Source organism: Canis lupus, chromosome 18 (genome assembly GCF_011100685.1).
Source record: "Canis lupus familiaris isolate Mischka breed German Shepherd chromosome 18, alternate assembly UU_Cfam_GSD_1.0, whole genome shotgun sequence".
NCBI classification, from domain to species: domain Eukaryota; kingdom Metazoa; phylum Chordata; class Mammalia; order Carnivora; family Canidae; genus Canis; species Canis lupus.
In genome coordinates, this window is record NC_049239.1 from 53852719 (window position 1) to 53875201 (window position 22483).

At 39.0% G+C, this 22483-nt stretch overlaps 1 protein-coding gene across 5 annotated transcripts in view; it reads left to right on the plus strand.

Annotated features, from left to right (window-relative positions):
* ATL3 (atlastin GTPase 3) overlaps positions 1 to 20234 on the plus strand; it is a 57989-nt gene extending 37755 nt beyond the window's left edge. For all 5 annotated transcript variants that reach the window (XM_038564184.1, XM_038564182.1, XM_038564180.1 and 2 more), the window contains exons 9-13: positions 11258 to 11385; positions 12002 to 12058; positions 13536 to 13607; positions 13985 to 14416; positions 15867 to 20234. In XM_038564184.1, the coding sequence (XP_038420112.1) occupies positions 11258 to 11385; positions 12002 to 12058; positions 13536 to 13607; positions 13985 to 14416; positions 15867 to 15953 (776 nt within the window). In that variant the 3' untranslated portion in view covers positions 15954 to 20234. The remainder of the gene's footprint in view (positions 1 to 11257; positions 11386 to 12001; positions 12059 to 13535; positions 13608 to 13984; positions 14417 to 15866) is intronic.
* The last annotated feature ends 2249 nt before the right edge of the window (positions 20235 to 22483 follow it).

Genomic DNA, 22483 nt, shown 5'->3' on the forward strand with positions numbered 1-22483 from the left:
ACCTGTGATTCCATCTTTGGAATTAAATAGTGACCAAAAATTGTCAGTTATAACTTCAGCTAATGCTAATGCTTGAGAAGAATAGCATGTTCTCTTAGAGAGAATGGTATTTAGAGTCCACTTCAGTTTCTGCTTCTGCCTTACTGTGAGACCATTAGAGTTTACCTTAATTTTTCCATTTGAAATGGTGGTGGTGGGATCCCTGGGTGGTGCAGCGGTTTAGCACCTGCCTTCGGCCCAGGGCGGGATCCTGGAGACCCGGGATCGAATCCCACATCGGGCTCCTGGTGCATGGAGCCTGCTTCTCCCTCTGCCTCTGTCTCTGCCTCTCTCTCTCTCTCTGTGCCTATCATAAATAAATAAAAAAAAAAAAAAATTAAAAAAAAAAATGAAATGGTGGTGGTAATATTCATTAATGAGCTTTGTAAGAGGCATGTTGTGATTGTTGGTGTTCAAGAGATAAAAGCGCTAAATGAAGGAGCACTAAACATTGGTCAGCTGATACTTATCAAGTACAGTTAACTTCCCAAAGAAAGGTAAGGTGATGCACAGCATGGCTATGTGTTTTTATCTTCTTTGTGATTAGCACAGAGCCTATTACTGAGTCATGTGTGAACATCAGGACTCTTGGATTCCATTATCTTATTTTCGTTCCTTATTCATTAAGACCTTAAGTCATTTAATACTTAGCCCTCAGTTTACACTTGTGAAACTAGCACTTTGTTTTGTTTTTATTATTTATTTATTTATTTATTCATTCATTTATTTATTTATTTCATTCATTCATTCATTCATTCATTCATTCGTGAGAGACACAGAGACCTAGGTAGAGGGAGAAGCAGGTTTCTGCAGAGAGCCTGATGTGGGACTTGATCCCAGGACCCTGGGATTCAGATGCTCAACCACTGAGCCACCCAGGTGCCCTAAACTAGCACTTTGCTTTATAAACTTAGCTGTTCAGGTTCCCGCAAAGTAGCAATAAAAATAGCTCCCATTTCTGGAGGCTCTGCTATACTCCCCGCCGTCCATCTGTTGGGGCTTCTGTAACAGTGCCATATTCTGGGTGGCTTATAAACAACAGAAATCTAGTTCTTATGCTTCTGGAGGCTAGAAGTCCAAGGTCAGGGTGCCAGCATGGTCAGGTGTCTTTCTGCTATTAGACTTCTGGTGGTATCCTCGTGTGGTGGAAGGGCTAGGGAACTGGGTCTCTTTTATAAGCCTGCTAGTGCCATTTACAAGGGCGCCAGCCTCATGGCCTAATCACCTCTTAGAGGCCCCACCTGCTAATACCATAGCCTTTAGGGGTTAGGGTTTCCACATACACATTTAGTGGGGATGCAAACATTCAGACCACAGGAGCACCAAGGCTGTACTGGTTTACCTTCCTACGTCATGTTCCTAGTGCTTCCATAAGCTGGTACCATCCTTTCCTTTCTCTGACAAATGAAGAAACTGGCTTAGGAAAGTTTAGGAACTGCTCAAAGCACTCTGCTAATGAGTGTGGGGGGCAGAGATTCACATCTGTTTTTTTTTTTTTTTTTTTTGTCCCAAGGTCATAGTGAGCTAAAATAGATGGTCTGTTATTTTAGGGAAATAATTTAGAGGGTTTAAAATGCTTAGTTTCCCGGAGAACTTGCCTTTTGAAGTGGGAGGTTTTCATAACCTTGTATTAAATATAAAATACATAATTTTCTATTTATTTGACTTATTTGATCCAAGAATGTTAATATACTTCAATTTAAGATTACATTCCAGCTGGCCTTCACGTTGCAGAAAAAACTGAGTTTGAGAGACTTACCTTTACTTTCTCTTTGGTCACTACATGATATTTTTATGTGGTTGGCAGCTTTCCTGAACAGGAAACTTCCAGAGTCTATTAGATGGCAATTCAGAAATCCAAGTGTGGGGTCTGGATTTTGAGAAAAATCTGCAGAGGAAAACTGGAGCTAGAACTTTTTACTTAAAAGCAGTTGCAAGTGACTTTTCTGAATGTAGTATATTAGAGAAAGTGGAGTGTGTAGGTAATGTGGTCCTTTAGGATTTTACCACTCTTTTTAGAAATACTTTACCAAACCTAAATTCAAGTTTGTTCATCACTGAGAGTGGAGGTGTCCAGGGCTGGATTCCTAAATGAGGATGCTGAGAAGGGGGTGGGTTATCATGACGTCCTTGTGTACTTGCTTCAGGGTGTTCTCAGGTTATCAGCTACAAACATACAAAATGGCATTCCTCTGTATTTTCAAGCATTTTAATGTTTAAAAACATTGTTTTTATTTTTATTTTATTCTTTTAAAAGATTTTATTGTATTTGAGACTGAGCAGGAGTCGGGTGAGGGGCAGAGAGAGAAGCAGACTCTCCACTGAGCAGGGGGCCAGGTGTGGGGCTCGATCCAATCACCCTGGGATCATGACCTGAGCCCAAGGCAAATGCTTAACCTACGGAGGCACCCAAAGGCCCCAAAACATTGTTTTAAAATTCACTTTTAGAGATGCCTGGGTGGCTCAGCGGTTGGGCTTTGGTCCGGGGCGTGATCCTGGAGACCCGGGATCGGGTCCTGCATTGGGCTCCCTGCATGGAGCCTGTTTCTCCCTCTGCCTGTGTCTCTGCCTCTCTCGCTCTCTGTGTCTCGAATGAATGAATGAATGAATGAATGAATAAATAAATAAATAAATAAATAAATAAATCTTAAAAAAATTTCACTTTTATTATGTCATTCCAGGAAATAGGAAAAACTTGTTTTCTAACCCCAACTTCTGAAATTGTGTATCACTGTTGGGTGTGCATATTGTATCTGTTTCCTAGGACTGCTGTTACAAACCACCATAAACTGGACGGTTTAGGACACCAGAAATTTACTGCTTAAAAATTCAAGAGACCAGAATTGTGAAATCGTGGTGTCAGCATTGATTGCTTCTAGAGGAAGGAGATTCTCTTCTCTGAGGAGAATCTGTCTCCTGCTTCTCTTGTAGCTTCTGAGGTTTGCTGGCAGGCCTTGGCGTCCTTTGGCTTGGAGCTGCGTGTGTCACTCTGGTCTCTTTCATTACATGGCTGCCTTCTTTCTGTGTGTCTCTGTGTGTTCTCTCCTAAGTACACCATTGTTTAGATTTAGATCACCCCGTAATCCAGTATGATCTCAACTAGTTATATCTGTAATTTCCAAGTAAGGTCATGTCCTGAGATTCCAGGAGGACATGCATTTTGAGACGATACTGTTCAGTCCTGTATGTATTTAAAAATTATGGGAACACCTGAGTGGATCAGTGATTGAGCGTCTGTGTTCGGCTCAGGATGTGATCCTGGGGTCCTGGGATTGAGTCTCACATCGGGTTCCTTGCATAGAGCCTGCTTCTCCTCCCTCTTCCTATGCCTCTGCCCCTCTCTCCATGTCTCATGAATAAAGTGTCTCATAAATAAAATTATTATTATTATTATTATTTTTTAAATTTTTGCTCATTATCAGAAGCTGTTTAATAGAATCCTAGGGCTTGCTTTTTTTTTTTTTTAATATTTATTTATTTATTTATTCACTCAGAGAGAGTGAAGAGAGAGGCAGAGACACAGGCAGAGGGAGAAGCAGGCTCCATGCAGGAAGCCCGATGTGGAGCTCGATCCTGGGTCTCCAGGATCACACCCCGGGCTGCAGGCGGCGCTAAACCGCTGTGCCACCGAGGCTGCCCTCATAAATAAAATTAAATAAAATTGGGATGCCTGGGTGGCTCAGCGGTTGAGCCATCTGCCTTTGGCTCAGGGTGTGATCCCGGAGTCCCAGGATCAAGTCCCACATCAGGCTTCCTGGATGGAGCCTGCTTCTTCCTCTGCCTATGTCTCTGCCTCTCTGTCTTTCATGAATAAATAAATAAAATCATTAAAAAAAAAAGTATGAACAGCTTTCAGCTTTTTTTTTTTTTTAATTTTTAAAATTTATTTATTCATGAGATACACAGAGAGAGGGAAAGAGAGGCAGAGACACAGGGAGAGGGAGAAGCCGGCCATGCAGGGAGCCTGACGTGGGACTCAATCCTGGGTTTCCAGGATTATGCCCTGGGCCAAAGGCGGGTGCCAAACTGCTGAGCCACCCAGGGATCCCCGTAAACAGCTTATCAGTAAATATTCAGGGTGCTGATTTTCCTATTGTATTTATAAAATAGGGAACAAATTATGTATAAGGAGCTATTAGTCTCATAATTATGTACTATTTGCTTCCCTTATTCATCATTGAACTTTAAAACACATTTATGGGGTTAAAATCTTACTCTTTTACATGAAAATGAAGTCCCATAGGAAGAAGTACAAATGGTCAGTATATACTCATGAAAATACATGTAGCATCACACTAACTGAGAAAGTGCAAGTTTATTGGTACAAATTCATTGTTTTTATAGATAATTTTCAGAATTTAAAATGTTTATATCCTTTGATCCAGTATTTCACTTTTAAGAAAGTATCTTAAGGAACTGTCCAAATAAGTAGGTAAAAATATATGGCTAATGATATATTTTTACTGTAGCATTATTATACTAGGGAATAATTAGAAACAACTTAAATGAGTGTTTTTGAAAGATTGGTTAAATTATGGTACATTTGTACTTTTAAAAATTTATTTTAAAAGTTATTTAAAGTCTTTTTTTTAAGAGAGCAGGGAGGAAGGAGAGAGAGAGAATCCCAGGCAGACTCCATGCTTTGTGTGGAGCCAAACACAGGGCTCAGACTCATGACCCTGAGATTATGACCTGAGCTGAAATCAAGAGTCAGATGCTTAACTGACTGAGCCACCCAGGCACCCCTCCCTAGATAGATAGATGGATCTGTGTTTGCATAGATGTGTATGACATACTAAATGTAAAAAAGTTGCATAGTAGCATATGTTGTATGATCCTATTTATTTAAAAATATATTTATAATTATGTTTTTATTTTTAAAAATTATTTATTTGAGAGAGCAGAGCATGTGAGATCATGAATGGGGGGGTGGTAGGGTTAGAGGGAGAGGGAGGAGAAGCAGGCTGTCTGCTGAGCAGGGAGTCAGACTTGGGGCTTAATCCCAGGACCCTGAGATCATGACCTGAGCTGAAGGCAGACACTTAACTGACTGAGCCACCCAGGTGCCCCTAAATCTTTTATTTTAAAAACAATTATATTGGGCTGCCTGGGTGGTTCAGTCAGTTAGCCGTCTATCTTTAGCTCAGGTCATGATCTCGCGGTCTTGGGATCGAGCTCTGCATCTGGCTCTCTGCTCAGTAGTGGGTCTGTTTCTCCCTCTCCCTCTGTGATCTTTCTCACTTTTGGTCTCTCTCAAATAAATAAATCTTTAAAAAATAATAAAAATTTTTAAATTTGAAAAATAAAAATTTCCTCTTTTGCTTTATTTAAAAATATATTTATATTCTGCCTTGTGTGTCAATTTTAGGAACTCTAGTCCTTAGGAGGATTGTTCATAAAGAATTTTTATTAGCTCTGCAAAGGTTTGTGTACTTTTTAGAGGCTTTGCAGAGGACTATTTTGTAATTTTAGGGAACCTTTTAAACAGGGTATTAAAGGATTTTGAGTGAAGCATATATTGGAGCTAAATAGCAAATAGTTGGTGACTTGGAGTATTTGGCAAGTACTTGATTGAGAACCACATAAACTTTATTGTGGGGGACGTAAATAGAGCTGATGTATTTTTCAAAATTAAAGAAAATGCCTACATGTTGTCTCTTCTTAAGTATATACTTGTATGATGACTTAGGTTGAGATCCTGCAAGCCCATTCCATATAACCCAGAAAAGACAAGAGTAGCTTGAGAGCAGTTAGGGCTAATTTGTAGAAAGACCTTAATGTAATTACTTTAGAACATCTGAATTTAATAAAAGCTACATTTTCTACAAATGTTCTCCTGAATACTCAGGAATTATTTTAGTGATTTTATTTTACGATATATGTATGTGTGTGTATATATATTTTTTTTTTCAAAGAATGACCATTTATTCAGAGGTGAACACTTGCCAAACACTGTCTTAGTTTTGATATAATCGCTGCTCAACTGCTGCTTCCTGTTAGCTAGGTTAGCTCACTTTCTTTCTTTCTTTTTTTTTTTTTTTTAATTTATTTATTTATGATAGTCACAGAGAGAGAGAGAGAGAGGCAGAGACACAGGCAGAGGGAGAAGCAGGCTCCATGCACCGGGAGCCCGATGTGGGATTCAATCCTGGGTCTCCAGGATCGCGCCCTGGGCCAAAGGCAGGCGCCAAACCGCTGCGCCACCCAGGGATCCCAGGTTAGCTCACTTTCGAGACCCCTTTGATCAGACACAGATGACTGTGTCACACCATAAAGACAACTGTCATCTACATATTTTCTAGAGCAGAGATACCAAATGCAGTAACCCCTGAATTGTTTGGCTAGAAATTTAACAGAAGAGTTGTAGGGCACAATCTTCTTTGAAACCATGAGATTTTAAGATTGTCAGAAGATAATTCCTACCTATTCTGAGTCTAAAACTAGTGTTTTGGTATAGCCTTCAATAAAAGCATTAATAGCGGAGGATGTGTTAAATCTGGATAAAACCGAGTATTGGCAGGGATCCCTGGGTGACTCAGCGGTTTGTTTGGTACCTGCCTTTGGCTCAGGGCATGGTACTGGGGTCCCTGGATCAAGTTCCACATTGGGCTCCCTGCATGGAGCCTGCTTCTCCCTCTGCCTGTGTCTCTGCCTCTCTCTCTCTCTGTGTCTCTCATGAATAAATAAATCTTAAAAAAAACCAAAACCAAACAAACAAAAAACTGAGTATTGGAACAATCTGTGGTTTCTAGATTATGCCAGTTCCTGAGTGAAATATTTTTGAAGCTCTTAGTCTTTCAGTATGATAAAAGTTGAAACCATAAAAACAGGCTTTTTTTTTTTTTTTTTTTGAATAGGTAATACATTCACATGTTTAAAATCCCAAAAAGGATTAGAAAGTATTTAGTGAGAAATTAGTCTGTCTTCTATTTTTTTTAGGCTTCCAGAGTTTCTTGAGGATGTGCAAGCAAATATGAATATATACAGAATAGCATAGTATGTACACTATTTTATTGTCTTTCACTCTAAGTTATAAATAATTTATCCCACTTTTTTCTTGAAATTTTGTAGTTTCATTTTTCACATTATAATTTATGATCGAGTTTAGATCCATCTTATTTTCTGAGTGGCTACCCATTTGTCCCTAAAGTATTTATTGAATAGTCCAACTTCCCCCACTGGTTGAAATGTCACCTTTTGCCTATATTAAGCCACTAATCAATGTGTAATATGGGGATTAATCCCTTTTTAAAATTGGTAAAGGCCGTACTTTGGCGCCATCCTGAGGAGATACAGAATTAAGTCTGGATAGGAGATTGGTACCCATTTACTTAGGTAGGACAGATTAAAAAAAAAACCCAATTTTTTCAATGTCATGAGATCTTATAATCAGTTATTTAAGATGGGATGGGAATTGGTGGACATGAAAAGTACGTGTTACTATTTAGAGAGAAATACCATGTGGATTTTAATTTATGAGGCGTAAATAAATTCTAAGTAGATTATAGACTTAAATTATAAAAATTAAAGCATGGGGGAAAATTTAATTTTATTAGATCTCTGGAATTGAGGAAGAACTCTTTAAAATTATGAAGAATAAGATTGTCAGGGAAAAGTGATATAGATTTGAATACTTAATTTTATGCCTATTTAAAAACAAACTGGAGAAAATGTTTCAGTGATTATAGTACACATTAGGATAGCATTTTTGTGTGTGTGTGTGTGAAGAGTGACTATATTATAAGATACAGGTCCCTGGTAAAGGAAAAGGAAATTAGCTGATGAACCAGTATGGGAGAAAGTTTGGTCCAGCTAGCAATAACAGATATGAAAGAAAATTAAAATAATGAGCTACTGTTAAATTTTAAAATGTACTATTAGGTATCCAAAAGAATGCAAAAGTATTGTGTATATAAAAGAATACCTAGAACTTATATAGATAAGGTGTAAAACCTCAGGGTGCCCGGGTGGCTCAGTTGATTAAGTGTCTGCCTTTGCTTGGGTCATGATCCTGGGGTCCTGGGATCGAGCCCTACATTGGGCTCCCTGCTCAATAGGAAGTCTGCTTCTTTCCCTCTGCTCCCCCTCCTGGCTCATGCTCATTCTGTCTCTCATTCTTGTTTTAAAATAATTAAAGTCTTTTTAAAAAGTACAGAATGTCAGGGCACCCAGGTGGTTCAGTGGTAAGCATCTGCCTTTGGTTCAGGGCGTGATCCTGGGGTCCTGGGATTGAGTCCCACATCAGGCTCCCCACAGGGAGCCTGCTTCTCTCTCTGCCTGTGTGTGTCTACCTCTCTCTCTGTCTTTCATGAATAAATAAAATCTTTAGAAAAAAGTATAAAATGTCCAATGGAATATTACTCAGCCATTAGAAATTACAAATACCCACCATTTGCTTCAACGTGGATAGAACTGGAGGGTATTATGCTGAGTGAAGTAAGTCAATCGGAGAAGGACAAACATTATATGTTCTCATTCATTTGGGGAATATAAATAATAGTGAAAGGGAATATAAGGGAAGGGAGAAGAAGTGTGTGGGAAATATCAGAAAGGGAGACAGAACATAAAGACTCTTAACTCTGGGAAACGAACTAGGGGTGGTGGAAAGGGAGGAGGGCGGGGATGGGGGGAATGGGTGACGGGCACTGAAGGGGGCACTTGACGGGATGAGCACTGGGTGTTATTCTGTATGTTGGCAAATTGAACACCAATAAAAAATAAATTTATTATTAAAAAAAAAAGTATAAAATGTCATATAAACATCATAAACATATTACCCTACTTAATATCTAGAACCAGAATTGGCAAATTTTTTCTGTAATGGACCAGATAGTAAATATTTTAGGCTTTGTGGACCATATTAATTACTCAGCTTTGCTATTGTAGCTAGAAAGCAGCTGAAGACAATGCGTAAATGAAGACATGGTTGTGTTTCAGCAAAACTGTATTGACAATTTTAGTTAGCAGGCCATAATTTGCCTAAGGGTTGTAGTTTGCCCATTCTGTTGTCTAGAACATTACCAGTACTATTTCTTATATCTATGTGGTTCTTCCCTATCCCATCTCCCTCCTGCCTCCCACAATAATAACCACTATTCTAAATTGTGCTTATTTTGCCTTTGGATTTTTTTTTTAAAAGATTTTATTTGCTTATTTATTTAAGAGAGAGTGAGTGTGTGAGAGAGCACGAGTAAGGGGAGCACGAGTAAGGAGAGGGGCAAAGGGAGAGGGAGAAGCAGACTCCCTATTGAGCAAGGAGCCTGATACAGGGCTCTATCCCAGGACCCCGGGCTGAAGGACGCTTAAATGACTGAGCCGCCCAGGTGCCCTTTGCCCTTGAATTTTTTAAAAAAATCATTACTTGTGTTTGAATCACTTAGTCTGTTGATAAGTTTTTAAAATTTTGAACTTATAAAAAATAGTATGTGGCCAACTTGTATTTTCATTGAGTGTTTCATTTCTTTTTTTATTTAAAACATTTTTAAGGATTTATTATTATTATTTTTTTAAAGATTTTATTTATTTACTCATGAGAGGCAGAGGCAGACAGAGGGAGAAGCAGGCTCCATTCAGGAAGCCCGATTTGGGACTCTATCCCAGGACTCCAGGATCATGCCCAGAGCTGAAGGCAAATGCTAAACCACTGAGCCACCCAAAGTCCCCAGGATTTATTTATTTTAGAGAGAGAGCCTGCAGTCAGGGTGAGGGGTAGAGGGAGAAGGCAAGAAAGGATCTCAAGTGGACTCTGTGGTAAGTGGGGAGCCCAACGTGGGGCTTGATCTCATGACCTGAGCCAAAAATCAAGAGTCGGATGCTCAACTGACTGAGCTACCCAGACACCCTTTAGTGTTTTATTTCTGAGATTATCTGTATTACAGTGTGTAGTTTAGTTCACTCATTTTCATTGTAGTATAATTATGGCTTCCGTGAATATAACAGAGTTTATTCTTGATGGAATGTGAACTTTTCCAGTTCACATTGCTATTATGAACATTGCTGCTGTGGATATTCTAGTTTATATAGGTATATGGGAGTCTCCCAAGGGTATGTGCTTTAAAAGCAGAATTGCTGGATATTAGAATTTGTATATTTTTAAAAAAGATTATATTTATTTATTCATGAGAGACACAGAGAGGCAGAGACATAGATAGAGGGATTTGATCCCAGGACTCCACGATCATGCCCTGGGCTGAAGGCAGACCTCAATCACTGAGCCACCCAGGCATCCCAGAATTTGTATATTTTCACGTTTACTGTATAACGCTAAATTGTTTTCTGAAATGATGCTTCCAATTTATGTTTTCTTCATCAGTGTATAGAGAAATTCCCATTGATTCATATCCTAGGCAATGCTCAGTGTGATCAGACATCTAGTTTTTGCCAAATTAGTGATATAAAATAGTATGTCATTGTGGCATTAAATAGCATTTCTTTGGTTACTAATAGGATTAAATATCTTTTCCTATATTTATTTACATTCATGCTTTCTTTGCTCTGCAGTTCCTATTCATGCCTGTTAAGTTTTAGATTGGGTTTGTCTTTATCTGCAGTGTATAGATCCTCTATGTGTATTTTAAGATAGAAACCTTTGTTAGTTGTATGTTACAGATATCTTCTCCCATCTTCTGTCTTTTTTTTTTATGGTGCCTTGGTTTTAATGTGGTTAAATTCATTCACGTTTGATTTTATGTATTGCTTGAGTCTTGTTTTAGAAAATCCTTTCCTTTCTCCAGAAATATACCTACATACAGGTGCTTCTACTTATTTTAACATTTAAAAAAATGAACAATAGAAAAGCAAATGGATGATGAGTAGTAATTGCTAATGAATTCAAGTGGGAGTGTGAAGGTATGGCAAGGGAGAGAGGACTTGAGGCTTTGATAATTTGTTTTTTTTGATGACTGTATTAGTAAAATTCCTTAAAAATGAGATTTCTTGAAAGGCTATCAAGTAGACTAAATCCCCCAGGATGAAAACCAGGGGAAGGATATTCTCCACTTTCTGTTCTGGACTAAGCAGCTCTTAATCACGAGGACAGAAGGGAGGAGACAGTAAAGATACGTGCAGACAGAGGTCATGGGCGGCAGAAGGTGCCAGACACAGTTGGGACCTTCCCTCCCCTCACTTTGAACTGGCAGATGTTGAAACATTTTATACTCCGCTTGGTTGAACAAGTCTGTCTAGCTGACTGTTTTCTTCTTCATGGTCTTGTGAACAGATATTGCCAGTGAATTCAAAGAGCAGCTTCAAACCCTGATACCATTTGTATTAAACCCAGCTAACTTAATGGAGAAGGAGATCAATGGCTCCAAAGTCACCTGTCGGGGGCTACTAGAGTATTTTAAGGTAAATATGGATTTTAATTGTCAGAATATTTGACTTTTGGTAAAACTGATCTAGGTTGTAAACTAACTTGAATTTTACTATTTTAAAGCTTAGGGATGATTTTCATGGGGGAGATATTGAGAGGCATTTTCAGAGCCTTCAGTGTCCTTCCAGGAGTGGGCCACTGGGTGGCAGTATCGGTCTAAGAACCAAATGGATGTTCTTTGCACTTTCTTAGAGGAGTAATTACTGTGGCTAAAGGAAGATTGTTCCTCAAGGAAGATGGTGTGGACAGGAGGTGGTTAGGAAGTTGCTGTGAGTAGGAGGAGACGGCACCTAGATGTGACACGACTACCTCAAGGCGGATGGTCACTGTGCCCACAGGTAGTGGTGAGGCCAGTGTGCATGGGGAATCTGGTGGGACTCCTAGCCTTGGTAGTCTCGTGCTGCTTGAGAACATATTTAGTTAACTAAAAATGCTAACATGCACTCAAAGGTGTGTTGTGTTTTTGCTAATTCCTGGGTGTTGATCTAGGTCTTTAGGAAAATGCAGTTGTATATTACTTTCTGTAACTTAAAGTATGATTAAATGTGACAGAATCACATTTTTCATGAGTGTTTTTGTTTCTATTATAAGGCATATATTAAAATTTATCAAGGAGAAGATCTGCCTCATCCCAAATCCATGCTTCAGGTAAGCAATTCTTTGACATCCTAAATGATACTGTTTGATTACTTGCTGACCCATGCACAAGCAGCAGCATCCTTTAAGAAGGGAATGCAGGGTACCTGAGTGGCTCAGTCAGGCATCTGACCCTTGATTTTGGCTTAGGTCATGATCTCATGGTCCTGAGATTGATCCCCTAGTAGGGCTCTGCACTCAGCGGGGTGGTCTACTTGAGAATTCTCCCTCTCCCTCTTCCTCTGCCCCTCCCCCCACTCATGCACACGCTCTCTCTCTCTCTCTCAAAAAAAAAATAGATTAATCTTTAAAAAAGAAAAAAAAAAGGAGAATGCTGTTGCTCTCCCTGCCTGTTAATGCTGAAGTGTGTTAATTTTTAGTACATTTTTCACCATTGTTACTGCCTTCTGGGTGTTAAATACAGAGTTAAAGCAGAAGGGCTCCTCACTGGGACTATATCCCACCAAACATACTGTGGATAGAACAGGCCCAGTTATATATATATATATATTTTTTTTTTTTAATTTTTGTTTATTTATTCATGAGAGACAGGCACAAGCAGAGGGAGAAGTAGGCTCCATGTAGGGAGCCTGACATGGGACTTGATCCAGGGTCTCCAGGATCACACCCTGGGCTGAAGATGGCGCTAAACTGCTGAGCCACCCGGGCTTCCCCAGGCCCAGTTATCTTAAGCAAATTATTTCCCTGTTATCTGCTGTCTACTTTAGTAGAACATGTCCTGACATACTTATTTACTACTTACTGGTCAGGTTTTTTATTTTCAATGACTTTTATTTTCAACATTTTGCTATTTTCAAGATGTCATTTTGATAAAACATAATTTCTGACTTTCTTTTTTTTTTTAAAGATTGTATTTATTTATTCATGAGATACACAGAGGGGGGTGCGGGGCAGAGACATAGGCAGAGGGAGAAGCAGGTTCCACACAGGGAACTTGACATGGGATTTGATCATGGGTCTCCAGGATCATGCTCTGGGCTGAAGGCGGCGCTAAACCGCTGAGTCATCCAGGCTGCCCAATTTCTGACTTTTATGTGCAAAACATAAAGCCGTTTACTGCCAGATATTTATTTCTTTAGTAGCAAAGCATTTTCACAAAGGAAGCTAGAGTTTAAAATGCATATAAAATGTTTTCTCTTTTTTTTGACCCATGTCTATTTCTTAACACTTAAAATTATTTTTTTTTCAACACTTAAAATTAAAGCAAAGGGAATGATACTTCCAGAGATTTAATTTATAATAAAGACTTATGTATCAGAACTTTTTTTTTTTTTTTTGGGCAGAAAATTTGGCGAAAAAGGAATATTTTATCTCATACATTGGGCTATATGGAAACCTAAAAAATGGCAGAAGGATCCTAAAAAAGGAAGAATGGGAGTAGGGTGAGAGGGAATTGGCACTTGGTTATTTGTGGAAGAATGTTAAAGAGAAGGGATTCAGAGTTTATGCTTTCTTTTCTTATTATAAGGCCACCGCTGAAGCTAACAATTTAGCAGCTGCAGCCTCCGCCAAAGACATTTATTACAACAACATGGAAGAGGTATGCCAGGCGTGTGTTTTATTCTGATGTAGCTATAATGTGGGCCTGTGGCTTACGGCAGAAGCCCAGACTGACCTTGTTTAATGAATCTGAAGATGACGAGACAACAAAACTGTGTTCAGCCCCCCCTGGTAATTGGGGTCTTCTGGTTCTTTCCGTTGCTAAGTAAGGCTTTCTTCCAATGCAGTTAATGCCACCCTCCTTATTTCGGTGCACTTTTCAGAGGAAGTAAACTCAGACTTTATTGGTCTTGGTCATCATTTTAAAGTTAATTTCTAATATCTTAAATATTTGGACTTTTTCAGTGTTTTCACTTGTTTTATTGGGCACTTGTTTTCAAAGAGATCTTCAGTATGTTATGTCTTTATTCTTTTTAGGTTTGTGGGGGAGAGAAACCTTATTTGTCCCCAGACATTCTAGAGGAGAAGCACGGTGAATTCAAACAGCTTGCTCTGGACCATTTTAAGAAGACCAAGAAGATGGGTGGGAAGGATTTTAGCCTTCGTTACCAGCAGGAACTAGAGGAGGAGATCAAGGAGCTCTATGAGAACTTCTGCAAGCACAATGGCAGCAAGAATGTCTTCAGCACCTTCCGAACCCCTGCAGTGCTTTTTACAGGCATTGTGATCTTGTACATAGCCTCAGGCCTCACTGGCTTTGTTGGTCTTGAGATTGTGGCCCAGCTGTTCAATTGTATGGTTGGACTGCTGTTAATAGCACTTCTTACTTGGGGATACATCAGGTATTCTGGTCAATATCGTGAGCTGGGTGGAGCAATTGATTCTGGTGCAGCGTATGTACTAGAGCAGGTAAGTGGTGTCAGATGACAAGGCTACAGGTTGATAGGACAGATATCTGTGTTTTTATTGTAGAATATTTCCATTTGCAAGAGTTTCATGGTGAAAGAAGGCATAAGAAGTTTCCCCTGGTCATTTTTTGTTTTTTGATAGGCATTACGTTGTATCCTCCTCCTTTAGGATATTGATATTTATTCCTAATATTATGTTTCCATGCCTAAAAACTTCCCTCTAATGTGAAAAGTTCCAACTTAGATATACTGTGTTACTCATGGGAAACTTCTAACCACATGCTCTTCAGATACAATTCCTGTATGATTCAGGAGCTTTGAGATTTTTCTGTTTTGAGTTCTGCTAATGGATGGCATCTCTTTCACTTAAAATCATTCAGAAAACCAATGGCTTTTGACATTGACGTGATCTCCAGGTGTACAGATCCTTGAGACACTGATTTCCTTTTCTGAGTACCATGAACAGATGGGTTAGGTCAGAATTGCGTGAGAAACCAAGAGGGCTTCCAACCCCACCACCGTAACACAGCAGAGGCGTAGCTGACTCTCTTGGAAGTCAGCTGCTGTCACAGGCTCCCCTGACACCTGTATTTTCATTTCCTGATTTTCTGGTAACATGATGTAGACAGATTTTTTTTGAGTGTGTGTGTGTGTGTGTGTATTTATACACACACACACACACACATATATACAGATTTTTTTTGAGTGTGTGTGTGTGTGTATATATTTATACACACACACACACACACATATATATATATGAGTTCAATTTGCCAGCATATAGCATAACCTAGTGCTCATCCCATCAAGTGCCCCCCTCAGTGTCCATCACCCAGTTACCCTAACCCCCCGCCTACCTCCCTTTCCATCACCCCTTGTTAGTTTCCCAGAGTTAGGTATCTCTCATGTTCTGTCACCCTCACTGATAATTCCCACTCATTTTCTCTCCTTTCCCCTTTATTCCCTTTCACTATTTTTTATATTCCCCAAATGAATGAGACCATAAAATGTTTGTCCTTCCTTTCACTATTTTTTATATTCCCCAAATGAATGAGACCATAAAATGTTTGTCCTTCTCCGATTGACTTATTTCACTCAGCATAATGCCCTACAGTTCCATCCACATTGAAGCAAATGGTGCGTATTTGTCGTTTCTAATGGCTAATATTCCATTGATACATAGACCACATCTTCTTGATCCATTCATCTTTCGATGGACACCGAGGCTCCTTCCACAGTTTGGCTATTGTGGACATTGCTGCTATAAACATTGGGGTGCAGGTGTCCCGGTGTTTCACTGCATCTGTATCTTTGGGGTAAATCCCCAGCAGTGCAGTGGCTGGGTTATAGGGCAGTTCTATTTTTTTTGAACGTTTATCTCTAAAGTCTTTCTTTCTTGATGCTGTGTTATATTTTATTAACTTACCTGTTGAATAAATTGACTCTTGCAGGCTACTTCTCATATGGGTAATTCCACTCAGACCGCTGTGAGGGATGCAGTTGCTGGGAGGCCACCTGTGGATAAAAAAGCTCAGTAGCATCTTGACAAGAGGATTCAATGAGAACGCAGTCAGCCCCTCCTGATTTCTGGGTTTCTGCCACGGCCACAGGTCCAGAGGAACGCAGGTCTGGGATCACCCAGGAAGAGCTGAAACTCAGCAGTAATAAATTAATAGACCTTTCCCATGGCTTCAAATTCTTAAACATTTCTGTTGGAAGCATTTCTTTTCCTTGCTGATATAGATCCAAGCCTGTGTCTGTTTTATTACTCTCTGCTTTGTGCACTTTATGGGGGAGAAAGCTAAAGGAAAAAAAAATGCAAATATGGTTTTAAATCCTGCATGTGTCACTTAGTGCCTTTTAAGATTGAATCCAGGCTTTTGAAGACAAGGATAGCCTCATGAAAGATTGCTGTTTAGTGGTGAAACCTGTCAGTTTCTTTTATACTGTTACCATTTAAAAATGTTTACGAAAGTTGCAAAAGCTTCAGAACAAAAGACTGAAAATGACACCATTACACTGTTATTTAAAGTCTTAAAGAATCTTGCTTGCCATATAGTGTGGAAAACCACATTCTATTTAAATCCATCATACACTGAAATTTATGGTCTTTTACTGACAGGCTAGCAGTTTTGTTGGAGCAAACTCTTATTTTTACCTTCATTCTTGTAGCTTCTTTTTAGAAAAGAGGCCAACATGCCTTGAAAAGCCAGAGTGGCTCATAATGAAAGGAGTGAGCTTGATACTTTAAAACAAAACAAAACAAAAAAACCCTGAGTTTGATGAACCATGTGACATCTGATAAGTCATTTGAACTTGTGCCTTGGTCAGATTCACTCTTTGCAGGTTTATATTCACATATGTATTATATATAACTCATGGTTGTTACTTGTGAGGTCTAGTTTTCAAGAGTTCTGCGTTAAGAAGATAACTTTATTAAGGATTAAAGGAAAGACATTATTACCAAACATTATTGTCTTTAGTTGTCCTGTTTCATGTGGCCTAGGCAGTAAGTAAATCAGGTCTTTATCCAAAACATTTATTTGCATTCTCCTATGCACAAATATTTTTAATAATAAAGCTAAAATTGTCAGTTTTGTTTAGTGAGTCTTCCTTTATTAACTTCACTTGACTAATCTGGAAACTTTAAAATAGCTTTGGCTTAGTGAGGACCAAAGTCCCACCCAAATATGGATAGTATCTAGAAGTATCTAAGTAATCTTTTTTGTTACCTTGATTGGGTGAAAAAACATTTTATCTGTTAGTTGCCTTTTCCTTTGATTTATAATATAATGGTGAATTTAAAGATTTTTAAACTTTTAAAGATTGCCTTGTAAGTATTTATGTAAGCATTCAGGTATGAGAATATTAATTCTTAAGGTAATTTTTGTTGTGGAAGGGAGATAGGAAGGCTTAGGCAAAACCCAAGTGTTGATTCTATGTATATGAAGTCTAAGTGGAAAGCAGAAAAAAGAAGCATGTAGTCTCTGTATCAAAGAATTTTCTTTTTATTACTTTAACATTTCACAACAGAAGTATTTCTGTAAGTCTGAATTAATTCCAAGCATTTTATATTTTTTTATATCTACATACCATCTTGCCCTGAAATTCTTGCTATTTTATTCATTTGCCATTACATTTTAGGAAAATTCCTAAAAACTGTTTACTTGGATAACAGTGATGCTCAGTTTGACTGTTAAATTGAAAGCTTCTCTTTGAAATTTTGGTGCATTTTCAGGTGGCCTCTCATCCTCTCTTATGTTTATACTTATTAGCTAAAGGCTTTGCAGATGTGAGATACTTGGCTTTTAATATATTGTAGAAGCACATTTATAGATTTCAGAATAATTGTCTAGAGTGATGCTTTTAAAAGGTGAGAAAAGGATGATCTAAAACTTATTTTAATACTAAAGTATTAGAATTTTTAAAATAAAACATGTGAAAGTGTATAACTTAGTGAAATCTTAGTATTTAATTACTGTTTAAATTCACCATTTCTGTTTCAATCTTAAAGAAATAATTTGGTTTAATTGTCCTGGGGAAGCCTTATTATTTTTGTCTTTATTAGTTAACTTATTCTGCCTCTGGAAAGTGTTTATAAAGCTCTCTCAGTGAAGATCCTTAGTGAGTTTTTGTTGGCCTATTTTCTTTATTTTTACAGTAAATTGGTAGTTTTATATCAAGTTTTTCAATAAAAGATGCATTCTCATTGCTGGCCTTAAAGAGTCCTGGGGAGATTTATAACCAGGGTGAAGAGAATATCTTTTACCTCTTAACTTCCCTCAGCCTTTAATTCATGGGTCAGAAACGGGTTCACGCTGAAAGTGTGTGCTTGTTCTATGTTGCTCTGCCACTCCTGACCAGCCTTCTCATGCAAGCATTTATGGTTTGCACATTTCTAATGGTTATATGGGGGCATATTCCTATTAACGAATAAGAGGAGGTTCTCGGAATTTCTATGAAAAGTATTCATTTCAGGAAAAAAAAAATGTTTTCTTAAATCCAGTTAGCTTTTTATAGTAAAAATAATAGAATAAAAATTTCAGTTCTTTCATGAGTAATCTTTCTAGATTGGTTTGTGGATAAAATGAGGGCAGATGATCATGACTGATGATCAGCATCTTCAAAGTCATATCCTATTTTAGCAATATACCAAGAAGTCCGTTCCATGGAGGTTTATGTATTAATATCTACTTTGTACTTGGTAGAATGCTTATGGAATATTGTTTTGCTTTATCTGCTTTCTCTTTTCTCTGTAACATGAAGTGAAAGGCTTTAGGCAAACAAACTGCCTTGTTACTGGCAGTGTGTTCTTAGCAGGTCATATCCAGTATTCTACCTAACTTACAAAAGTGGTGTTTTGGATAGTGTGAGTTTGGATGGGTGTTTATGTATTATGGGCAGATTACAGATAAGTAGGTTGACTTAAGCCCAGGCAAAAGTGACAAAAAATAAAAAAAAAGGGTTTATTTTTTCCTTTCTTTTTCTCTTTTTTTTAATGATTTATATGGAAGTCTTCATAGGACTTCCTCCCCCACCCCACATAGAACTATTTAAATGTAATTTAGGATGATTTAGGATGGCTCCCATCCAAGGTAGCCAATGTGGGCTACATCTTTCTGGCTTACATTTAGATCTGACAAAATTTTAATCAAGGAATAGGGCATAATGAAGACAAACTTCAGTCATGAAAGTACAAATGATTAGTGTAACTGCTTTTTTAAATGACATTAAGCCCATTGTAAGGGACCATTTACTGTGATAGAATAGTTTTCCTTCTGTCCTTTTATAGTTTTGGGTAGTGGCTCTCATCTACTTTGGAGTGCCTCAGACTTATTTGGGAGGTTTGTTTAAAGCCATTCAGACTCCTGTAACTTCTGTCAGGGATTGCCTCAGCGGGTCTGGGTTGTGGCCCTGGAATCACCACTTTGATAGGCAGTAGTGCAGGTAGCTCAGAGACCAGTGAGATAGACTGCTCTGTGGGATGGCAAACTGCAATTCACTATTGTTTGGAGGCAAGTGGACAGATGGACAGCTTCTACCTGAGGCTCAGAATAGGTGCTCTGCTACTGGAGACTGTGACTGGGAGTTCATGTGTTCAGAGTAATAAGGGCGATGTCTTTCATCTAGAGGATTAGCTAAGCTCATTAAAGCTGTTTTTCTAAATTACAATAACATAGTGCCTTCTCTGGAAAAAGAATGTACAAGTGTCCTGTTTACTAACAAGTGTAATTAGGATTTTAAAAACCCACCTTTTGAAAGTTTTTCTTTTAAAAAGCAAAGTTCAGCACTGTGACTTGAACCCCTCCATCTTTTCGTGCACAGAAAACCTTAAGCCATAAATAAAAATAATAACAAAAAGGATGGAGAAGATAACTTTGAAAATTAGGGACAGAGATACCCAACAACAGGAACTTTTCAAAACAGGTCTAAAAGCAGAAAGATTTCAAAAGCAGTTTTCTTCCTTGAAAGGAATTTAATGAGCCAGAACTAAAATTTAAATGTAGTACTCTTATAACCAAGGAAACATTGCAATTGATTCCTGAAGCTTTCTAATTTAGATGGCTAAATGCTGCCATGGACTTAAGCCTTAAAGGGGCCAGTATTAATCCTGAGCATTAACAAGTTTTCTTTTTCTTTTCTTTAAAAAATTATTTGTTGAAAATTCTTTCTCCTAGACTCCTGCCTTTGAACGGCTTTAAAACTTAATACACTTTTTAAAAAGTGCAATGGGATGAGATTATGCTACTTTATTAAAAGCATGTTTTCTGTTTCTTAGCTGTGAGGTCATTTAATTGAATAAAGATCATAGCACCATGTCTGTATTGTTTTTTTTCTTTCTCTGCTCTTTAATACGGGAAGGTCTATGAAATAGGTTTGGGCTTGGCAAAGTGAATAGGAAATCTAAGGGAGGGATAACTCTGTGTCAAAGGTGGTAGTGGTAATGTGGTTCGGGTGCATCACCTTTCTCTGTCCTGCGAAACAATACTGAACAGTCTTACTAGCATAGTGCTGGAGGAGGCCATGGACTTGAAGATGTTGCTTAAAATCGAACACGTTTTATTTACAGTAACATGGACATGTGAGGACCCTTGAACTTGTGACACTTCGATTTGGTTGCCCCATCTGGTTAAATGGTTCCTCTTTGGGAGTGAGTGAAGCTCTATCGAAAGCATTCCCTTTCACTGGTGGCCTTAGAGCCAGTGGAGAGGTCGCATTAAAGTTCCCAGATATTGACCAGTTGCTAGATAGAGCCCATTTGGCCCTGTGCTAAGAGTTCTAGTATGTTTCTAGTTTGAAACATATACTTGGAGCGTTCAGTGGCCATCCCTCCATCACTCCATCCCTCCCTCTCTCCCTGATGGTGATCCTGTGTTAGGTGCCAGGCTAGCTGTTGCACATGTGTTCATCACCGTATCATTTGGGAAGGTGCAAACGATAGAATATGAAGAGTACGGTGAGAACTTGGGGGCTACCATCAGAGTGTTAATGCCTTCATTAGCATAAGCTGGGGAGAAGGAAAGACAAGTGGGGAAAGTGGGTGTGTGTGGATGGGGAGAAGTCAAGCAAACTATGGTTTGTCAGTGCATTGACATTCTTGTCTTTGATTACCATATATTCGCAAAGATGAGTTCAACCCTAGTTAGCTTAATTGAAGGAAAAGCAATTGTAAGTGAATGTCTAGGAGCAAAACTGTCAACAGGCACTGAAGAAACTCAAACATCAACAAGGCTATTATCTCAAATATATTGGCTGTATTCTCTGCTTTTCCAGATGGATTTCTTTCATGCTGTGGGGGAGGTAAGGCACAGATTACAGGGTTACATCATACTACTTTCATGTCTCCAGAGGAAAGGGCTATTTACTTTTTGACCCATTGCCTATTTAAAAATGTGTGTACACATAGCTGCAACTTAGAGAAGGCTCCTGATTGGCCTGGCATGGGTCATATGTTCAGGGTCCATTGTGATCGCCTGGGAGTTGGGCCTTGATAGCTGGACCAAGGTCACATGTGTCTTTAGTCAGGGTGATGTGGACTGATTTGGCGGGTCCACCAAAACCACAGTCACCAAGTGAAAGACCGCTAGGCAAACAAAAACAAATGTCCACTACAGTTCCCAGTTCCCCAGACTGTTGGGCCATTTAACAGAGTGGGATTGAGAAAGACTGGAACATTTCAGGAATGTTCTTTCAAGGGGAAGTATGGTGGTTATGCTGCACATTTATGCAGGGGAAGCTCTCCAGAGTGTCTCACTGGGATTTGTCATTAGTAGGACTTGAGGGGTTTCAGAGATGGGATTCAGGAGGATGTTACACTTCACCTTCCTTTTCTTTCATAAAAACCTAATTTTTCTGGTCAAACTATCAGACTAGGCCTATTCACAAAGCTGCACCAGAGTAGCCTGGGTAAATATTAAAAAAAAAAAAAAACCCTGTATACAGGGGCACCTGACTGACTCAGTCAGCAGTGACTCTTCATCTCAGGGTCTTGAGTTCAAGCCCCACATTGGGCACAGAACCTAACTTAAAAAAAAAAAAAAAATCCTGTATTCAGTGGACTGATAGAGTTTTCCCCAGCAGAGTGTTCAGGTTTTGAAAGTTAATGTCAAGCAACGGGCAGCGCCAGTGGTGCAGTGGTTTGGTGCCGCCTGCAGCCTGGGGTGTGATCCTGGGGTCCCAGGATCGAGTCCCACATCAGGCTCCCTACATGGAGCCTGCTTCTCCCTCTGCCTGTGTCTCTGTCTCTTTCTCTCTGTGTCTATGAATAAATAAATAAAATCTTAAAAAAAAAAAAAGTCAAGCAACAGAAACCCTCATGTTCTCACAAAACGCTCCTAATAGATTCTGCTCCTTTAAATGTGGCTTGCCTGCCCTCTCACTGCTTTTCCCCCTCCTCCTGCCCTGGCCTTGCAGCCCCTCCTATCCCACCTATTCAGAATCCCCACAAGGCATCCTGTCTTCAGCATAAGCCTGAGCCATTTTCTCCTACTTTCTCAGAGACAGCAAAACATCAGATTCTCCTGGAGGAGCCATCCTCCTCCTCAGAAGGCAGAGAATGGAGACCTTG